Source organism: Vanessa cardui, chromosome 22 (assembly GCF_905220365.1).
Source record: "Vanessa cardui chromosome 22, ilVanCard2.1, whole genome shotgun sequence".
NCBI lineage: Eukaryota > Metazoa > Arthropoda > Insecta > Lepidoptera > Nymphalidae > Vanessa > Vanessa cardui.
This window is the reverse complement of record NC_061144.1, coordinates 7,329,373-7,337,653: the sequence shown is the minus strand read 5'-3', so window position 1 is coordinate 7,337,653 and position 8,281 is coordinate 7,329,373. Positions and strand designations below refer to the sequence as shown.

The following is an 8,281-nucleotide window of genomic DNA, read 5'->3' as shown; positions in this document are numbered from 1 at the left end:
AGCAACCTTGAGACTGGAAAAACAATGTTCACACTTAAATTTGGAAAACGTAGGTTTTAAGCCTTATTATATTAAGAGAGTCCATACGTACTTGCGCATAATTAAAATTGTAGTCCATAATATTTTGCTAATGACAATTGGGTGTGAAATCTAGTTATAGCAAATCTTCATCTTCGAGAAAAGATTAATAACTAAAGGAATCGGGTACAAACAAATATTTGTGCCAAAAATGTGCTCTGTCTTTGCTAATATGAGCAGAACGAAGATGACAGAGTTTAGTCTTTAGTCTTCGTTCCGGACATATACTAAATTACCAGTTTTGCAGCAATAATGGGCAAAGTCCCTGACCTTCCTGCATTGAATGCAAAACATTTGAGGTTGTGATTCATATGATAGCGTAGTGCGTCCGAAGCTTAACGCCTTGGTTTTTTTGTATAATATTAATGTCAATCCCCTTAATATAGGGTCTGAAACAGCGTTAATGCCTTTTCAGGGTCTGAAAAACAAGAATGCTGATTCAAACTTGATACCTTGTTGATAGGCGAAAACCGTACACTGTGAGTTTCTTACAAATTCTTCTTGCTGGAGGTTGCTTTCCAAAACCTACCCGTAGGTTTCAGTATCGACGATTCAACGTTCGGACGTCTTAGACGGAGGTTGTGTTGAATATTGCTTGTTATTAAATATTATTGATTAAAATAATATTACGACTTGAGGAATTTAAACGACATCTGGCTTGAAAACTGGTTTTCGTTATCTCTGACGTCACATCTCGATTATTTGCTTTGTTTATCGGACACTTGTTTTGCTTACGGATTGGTTTTGTTGTTGTTAAGTGGTCTTTTTAGACCATATTTATTGTTACAGATTTATGCATTTATATTGATATAAATACATATATTGTTTGTTTCGTTGTTTTTTATGTTGTTTGTTCTTGGCGATGGAAGTCGATACTGAATTATCGTCCGATGCCCTAAATCGCCGAAAAAGGCCATATGAGGGCCTCGTTATTTTTAACTCCGATTCCGATACGGAGACGGAGATGAGGATCGCTGCAAAAAGCAAGCCTGCTATTCGCGGCAAAACTGCTAAAGGTCGTGGAAGTGGTCTTGCTCGGGCTAAGGCTGAGCTGAAGGCCAAGGCCAATGAGGCTAGAGAGGAGGCCTTCGAACGATCGCTTCGTAGTCGAGCGTTTCGAAAGGAACCTCCTCAGGCTGTCTTGGACTCCGAGGAATCTTCTTCCTCGGATGTCCACACCAAGGATCCCACAAAAATGGGCGCCGAGGAACTTCGCGCACAGGCTGGTCGAAGCGCAGCCCTCATTTTGGAGGTGGCACAAAAGTCCTCCAACTTAAAAGGAGGATTTGGCAAAAAGCTGAGGGAGTCGGCGGCTGCACTACAGGCCATTGTAGATGCCTTAGCGTCTCGGACGGAAGCCGAGGAGACTCGAAAGCTCCGCGCTGATAATGGACGCCTGCGCAAAGAGGTGGACAGCCTCAAGGCCGAGGTGAAGGCTCACCGTCGCGATTTTGCGGAGATGCGGTCCAAGGTCGCTGTGGTCAGTGAGGCATCCACCAGCTCTGCACAGGATGCTATGGCGGTGGAGAATATAAAAGCCTCAATTATATCGTCGATAGGCGTTATGATTAACGCCCGATTTGCCGAATTGGAGGAACGCCTTCCTCCGGCTAAAATACAGCGCCCACCATTAGCTGCTGATAAGAGGCGGGAATCAGCACAGCAAATTGCTATGTCCCGAGCGCAGGCAGTCAATTCGGCTCCACCGCTGACTTCTGCACCCCTACCTAAGCGGGTTCTACCAGCTGCCCCACCGGCACCTGTTACTGGCTGTTCAAGCGCCTCGCTCGATTCGGAGACAATTCCGCCTCAGGTGGTCCAGGAAATGTCCTGGTCCACTGTAGTAAAAAAGGGGAAGAAGGGGAAACAGGCTCACTCTCCGGCTGGAACAAATGCCACGGTGGCGAACACGGTGCTTAAGACACCTCAAGCGGCCAAGCCTAAGCTGACTGCTCCTCGTACAGCTGCAGTAGTGGTTACGCTGCAGCCAGAAGCGGAGCAGAAAGGTGTTACATATGCTCAGGTCTTGGAGCGCGCTGAGCAAGGCATTAAGCTGCAAGAACTCGGCATCAATGGAGGTCTAAAAGTCCGACGCTCCGCGACGGGAGCCAGGGTGCTGGAGCTGCCGAGAGCACAGTCGAACCAGGCAGAAAAACTAGCCGATAAGCTCCGCACAGTGTTGGATGGGGTGGCCAGCGTCGTTCATCCCGTAAAAAAAGTGGACATTAAGGTGACGGGGCTAGATGACTCCGTCACCAAAGATAAGATTATCGCCGCAGTCGCCCGCGAGGGGCATTGCGCCATTGAAGAGCTAAGATGTGGAGAGATTGCGCGTGGGCCCGGTTACATGGGTATGGTCCGCGTGGCATGTCCAATAGCTGCGGCGAAGAAACTGTCTGACGCCGGTCGTCTCTTGGTTGGGTGGAGCTCGGCCAGGGTATGCGTGCTAGAGCAGCGCCCTTTGCGCTGCTACAAGTGCATGGGCCTTGGCCATACAAGGATATTATGCCCATTCAATGCGGATCGAGGGAGCCTTTGCTTCCGGTGCGGCGTTGAAGGTCATAAATCGGCTGAATGCACCGGGAAGCTGCGCTGCGCGGTGTGCGCAGAAGCCGGAAAGCCCTCCGGGCACGTGATGGGGTCGAAAGAATGTAACCCCCCCATCACGAAAGGTAAGGTGGTCCTCGCTACCCAGACCACCAACAACGTCGGACGGCGCCAGACCGAGGAGGAAGCTGCAATGTCAACATGAGTACCGACTTCAGCTTCCTTCAGACTAATCTCAACCACTGCGCCGGGGCTCAGGATCTACTGCTGCAGTCCATGGCGGAGTGGGGGATTGACCTGGCTGTGGCCTGCGAGCCCTATTACGTTCCTCCCTTAACTCATTGGGTAGGGGACGTGGACGGCACCGTGGCGGTCCTCGCGAGGAGTGGAACGGGGCCCCCCCTCTCACTCATCGAGAGGGGCTCGGGCTACGTTGTGGTGGGATGGGGGAAGTACGTCATCGTCGGTACGTACTTCTCCCCTAACCGCAGCCTGGCTGAGTTCGAGACATATCTCGGCTTTGTCAAAGCTGCGGTGGCCAGGCAGTCACCGAAACCGACACTGGTTCTCGGTGACTTAAATGCAAAGTCGCGTGCCTGGGGCAACCCCGCCACGAATCCGCGAGGGAGGGCCGTTCAAGTGTGGGCCCTGCTCTCCAACCTGTCCCTTCTCAACAGGGGGCAGGTTCACACCTGCGTTCGCCAACAGGGGGGTTCCGTGGTGGACGTATCGTTTGCCACCCCTGTGGTAGCTCGCATAGTGCGGAACTGGAGAGTAGAGGAGGAGGCGGAGACTCTATCGGATCACCGCTACATCCGATTTGAGATCTCCACCTCTCGCAGGCCGGCGGAACCCCAGAGGGTGCCGACCACGCTGCCGAGATGGTCTCTCGGCCAGGTCGATCGAGAGCTGGTCAAGGAGGCCGCCATCGTGCAGCGGTGGGGTTCCACAGGAAGGAGGGAGGGCGCAAACGCAGAGGAACTGGCTGGCCGCATGCGCAGTTCACTCAAGAAGATCTGTGATGCGGCCATGCCTCGGACCCGGCGCAGAGTAAAGCGCCGGCACGTCTATTGGTGGTCGCCCGAAATCGCCGACCTTCGGGCGACGTGCTGCCGGGCGCGGAGGGCCTATGTCCGCTGTCGAAGGCGCAACGGCCTTGACACGGATCTGGAGGGACAGTTGCTAGACATTTATCGCCAGTTGAAAAAAGATCTACAGCTGGCGATAAGGAAGGCTAAAGAGAAAGCCAGGGAGGAGCTTCTGGCGGGTCTCAATCGAGACCCGTGGGGGCGTCCGTACCGCGGTGTGCGCGGGAAGTTCCGCACCCAAGGCGCCCCTCTCACCGAGACGCTGCCGCCGGAACTCCTTCTGCGCCTGGTCGGGGAACTGTTTCCCCACCCAGGCGAGCATGTCCCTCCACAGATGGCCCCCAGCTCCGTGACCGAAGACGCAGTGGCTTCACCATTGATCACGGAGCGGGAAATGGAGATGGCCCTCGGTCGCTTGAGGGCCAAGAAGACGGCGCCGGGTCCGGACGGGGTTCCTGGGCGTGTTCTATGCGACGCCCTGGAATACCTAGGTGCAAGGCTTCGGGAGCTGTTCGACGAGTGTCTGTGCAGTGGACAGTTTCCGAAGCCTTGGAAAGAAGGGAAGTTGGTCCTGTTGCCGAAGGAAGGTCGGCCGTTGGATTCCCCTTCGGCATACAGGCCAATCGTGCTGCTGAACGAGACTGGAAAACTCTTCGAGAAGATCCTCGCAGCCCGTCTCGTTCAGCACCTCGAGGAGGTCGGTCCGGGTCTCTCGCAGGCTCAGTACGGGTTCAGGGCAGGCCGGTCGACGGTCGACGCCCTGGACGCCCTGAAGACTCGGACCACGGAAGCGGTGGCCCAGGGGCAAGTCGTCTTGGCGGTTTCGCTCGACGTGGCTAACGCCTTCAACAGTCTCCCCTTTGAGACTATACGGGAGGCACTTCGATACCATGAGGTGCCGTCCTATCTCAGGAGGCTATTGGAGGCGTACCTCCAGGACAGGGAGATCCTCTGGGCGGGGGTCGATGGGAGGCTCATCCGGCATCGAGTGAGCTGCGGCGTTCCACAGGGGTCGGTTCTCGGCCCAATTCTATGGAATGTCGGTTTCGACTGGCTCCTGCGGGCTCCCGTCCTTCCCGGGATGGGGGTGTTGTGTTACGCTGACGACACCCTCGTCACGGCGATTGGGCGGGACTTCCGGGAGGCGGCTCGCCTCGCCGAAGTCGGAACGGCTCTCACCGTGGACCGCATGGAAATGCTGGGCTTGAGGGTCTCCATATCCAAAACGGAGGCCCTCCTCTTCCACGGTCCACGGAAAGGACCCCCACGAGGTGCTAATATCACCGTCCAGGGGACGGCGATCAAGGTGCAGGCCCAGATGAAGTATCTGGGCCTGATCCTGGACGGTCGATGGAGCTTCGGGCAGCATTTTATCCAACTCGGCCCGAGGCTCATCAACGCCGCTGCCGCTCTTGGTCGCCTCCTTCCGAATGTGGGGGGGCCGAGGTCACTATGCCGGCGTCTCTATTCCGGCGTAGTGAGGTCGATGGCGCTTTACGGTGCCCCGATCTGGATAGATGCCCTCACCACTAAAAATCGGGCCCTGCTGCGCAAGCCGCAGAGGGTCATAGCGGTGAGAGGCATCAGAGGGTACCGTACGGTGTCGTGGACTGCGGCGACACTTCTCGCGGGCGATCCGCCCTGGGAGCTCCAGGCGGAGGTGCTCGCGGAGGTGTACCGGTTCCGGGTTGAGGCCAGGGACCGCGGCGAACGTCCAGGGTCGGCGGAGATCGGGCGGATCAGGGCTCTAGCCCAGCAAGCCCTGATCGTCCGATGGCAGGAAGATCTGGGGTCACCCACGGCGGGCCTAGCGACAGTGGAGGCGATCCGTCCCCACTTGAGTCGCTGGGTCGAGAGGAAGTACGGCACACTGTCGTACAGAATGACGCAGGTACTTACTGGACACGGATGCTTCGGTAAGTACCTGCACGGGATAGCGCGGCGGGAGGAGTCACCCTGCTGCCACGAGTGTGGTGCGCCAGTGGATTCGGCGTACCACACCCTGTACGAGTGTGCTGCGTGGGGGCCCCAGAGGCACACCCTTGCGGCGACTATGGGCGGAGACCTTTCGCTGCCGAGCATCATCAACGCCATGCTCGGTAGCGAGATGTGCTGGTCAGAGATGCGCTCCTTCTGCGAAAGTGTCATGTCGCAGAAGGAAGCCGCGGAGCGGGAGCGGGAAGAGAGTGCCGCCGCTGACTCGCTCCGCAGAAGACGACCGGGGAGGAGGAAAAGGCGCTACGCGCACCTTCTCCCACCGCCTCAATAGGCGCCGCAGGGACTAGGGGGGTCCCAGTACCCCGGGAATCACCCCTAGGTGTTAGAGGCCCGCATAGGTGGGCCGACCGTCAGGGCGTCACGGTAGCATGCGTAAGCGATCCCGTGGCGTCCATCGAAAGACGGAGAGGGTACCGCTGGTTTTTTAGTGGGTAAACCCGGCGTACTTGGGCGCACTCGGCGTCCAGGGCTCCGGGGAGTCCCACACACCCCCCCACTTTCCATCACGTGGGGGAAGCGCGTAATGCGTTTTTCCAGCGAGAAAAAAAAAAAAAAAAAAAAAAAAGGTTTCAGTATCGACGACTCAAACATGATTCTTTGTGAAGTTTACTTAAATAAAATTAAGTTGATTTGAAACTGAATGTTATAGCTTATATTTTTATAATTGAGTTCCAGGAGTGACATGATCACCATGTGAGCAAACTCCTAAAAAATAAATAGATTAAAAAAAATCGTCATCGTCTTCATCATACCAATATTAATTGTTAATAAAAAATATAAGAAACTAGGACAGAATGCTCATTACGAATAAGTATTGACAATAACATAAAAAATTCCCTTCGTACTTGCAATCAAAACCGAGCTGGATGGACTATTAACGTCGACCGGAATGAATACTAAAATAAGCAATAGAATAAATCGAAATGAACCAATAGAATCTTAAGGATCCAAGACGTCTGACAATCCGTGAAATTGCATTGGCCTTTTTAAATTATATGTCAACTTAATCGAGCTTGTTAAAGAGTTCATTGTTGATTTTAAATCGAGAAAAAGCGTCTCAACGCCTTTTTATTTAAAACTGTCTTTTTGTCTTAGGTGTATTAATATTCTTTCAAAGAAAACTTCTGTTTATTTAACTGGTTTATAAAGTAACGAATAAAAATCCGATTCAAGTTCTGAATAATACTGGATTACGAATAGAATTTTTTTATTCATTGTCTTCACTTGTCTTACATGTGAGTACTTTATTGGCACTAAAATAATAAAAAAAATCTTGTACATCCTAAATAAACTTGGATAAAATCACAAAAAGCACTTGTCTTATAAAAACTCAGAAGAAACGACAATACCACAAACACCCTGAACCCAGACATAGAAAACGAATGAACTTTTTCTACATCGACTCGGCAGGGAATCAAACCCGGGATCTCGGAGTGGCGTTCCCATGAAAACTTGTATCAAACAGTGTGCACTCGATCATAGAGGTCGTCAGATCGTATTAAGGGCGTTAAGTGAAATTAATACAAATCTTACAGAAACAAAACAATTACGTATCTTACAAAACTTTCCAGAGCTATTTCATAAATTTTCGCAGTGAAAATGTTCAAAAGTAAAAAGAGAATTTGAATAAATCATTCAAAACTAAACCTCTAATTCATTTCAAAAACTGTAAAACAATTCGAACATGAATACTATAAAACGAATTCACCGTTTATCTGCAGCGAGCACTCCTATTTATTGCCTTTGTTTATGGGAAAATGTACGATTGATATTTGTAGTATAAACAATTGAATATTTTATTACAATAATATTGTCTGTAATTGATAAAACGGTTCAATGAAACTCCAATTGACGTACCCTGTATTTAACTGGAAGTAATAAAGTTAAAACATTAACTTTACGAATAAATTAAAACAAAAGTCTTGATTACTATTTATTACCTATAACAGCTGGAATTTATTTTTTTGCAAGTGAATCTATACTGGAAATTTCAATAAAGGATATAGATAGGTTAGGGGATGAAATAATGAGATTGACTGTCATAAGTTGCTAAATTATTATCAGTCCGAAAAAGTAAGCGGTAACCTTAAAAAGTATGAGTATAATTTACAAAATAACTGCTTGTTTTACAAATATTACTGATATTAAAATATGTATTATGCAATATTAATAAATCGTAATTTTATATTTAAAATAAAATAGAACATTCACATTACATAAAATTTTCACGACTAAAGAAATGATCTGAATTAAATTCGATAGAACACTTTCATCTTCATCACCTACATCACAATCATCATCACAATCATTACCATTACAATCGTAATCATAATTACCATAATCATCATGGCCACATTCAACATCAGCCAATTACATTCAATGCCGTATGTCTAAAAAGAGTGATTTAATCACAGCTAAGTATGTTTTAATTATGAGATAAACATTGGTTTACGAGGATTATTAGTAAGGATTCACCGTTTCAGACGACTTAAGCCGTTAATTTAATTACAATACGACCTAAAATTCGACGAAACATAACCCTAAGTTGTAACAATTATTATTAAAGTAAA

General features: G+C 49.8%; 1 protein-coding gene across 1 annotated transcript; it reads left to right on the top strand.

The window, feature by feature from the left end:
- The first annotated feature begins 940 nt into the window (after positions 1-940).
- LOC124539203 lies at positions 941-3,647 on the top strand. Its single transcript, XM_047116500.1, has 3 exons — positions 941-2,750; positions 2,975-3,196; positions 3,562-3,647. Exons 1-3 carry the CDS (start codon positions 941-943, stop codon positions 3,645-3,647), a joined length of 2,118 nt encoding a protein of 705 aa, XP_046972456.1.
- Positions 3,648-8,281: the final 4,634 nt, after the last annotated feature.

Excerpts from the sequence above, each read along its gene's own strand:
- LOC124539203 (XM_047116500.1), top strand. The coding sequence starts at position 941 with ATGGAAGTCGATACTGAATTATCGTCCGATGCCCTAAATCGCCGAAAA. Across the intron at positions 2,751-2,974 it reads TAACCCCCCCATCACGAAAG|GGGACGTGGACGGCACCGTG; the intron begins GTAAGGTGGTCC and ends CTCATTGGGTAG. Across the intron at positions 3,197-3,561 it reads GAAACCGACACTGGTTCTCG|CGGTGGGGTTCCACAGGAAG; the intron begins GTGACTTAAATG and ends GCCATCGTGCAG.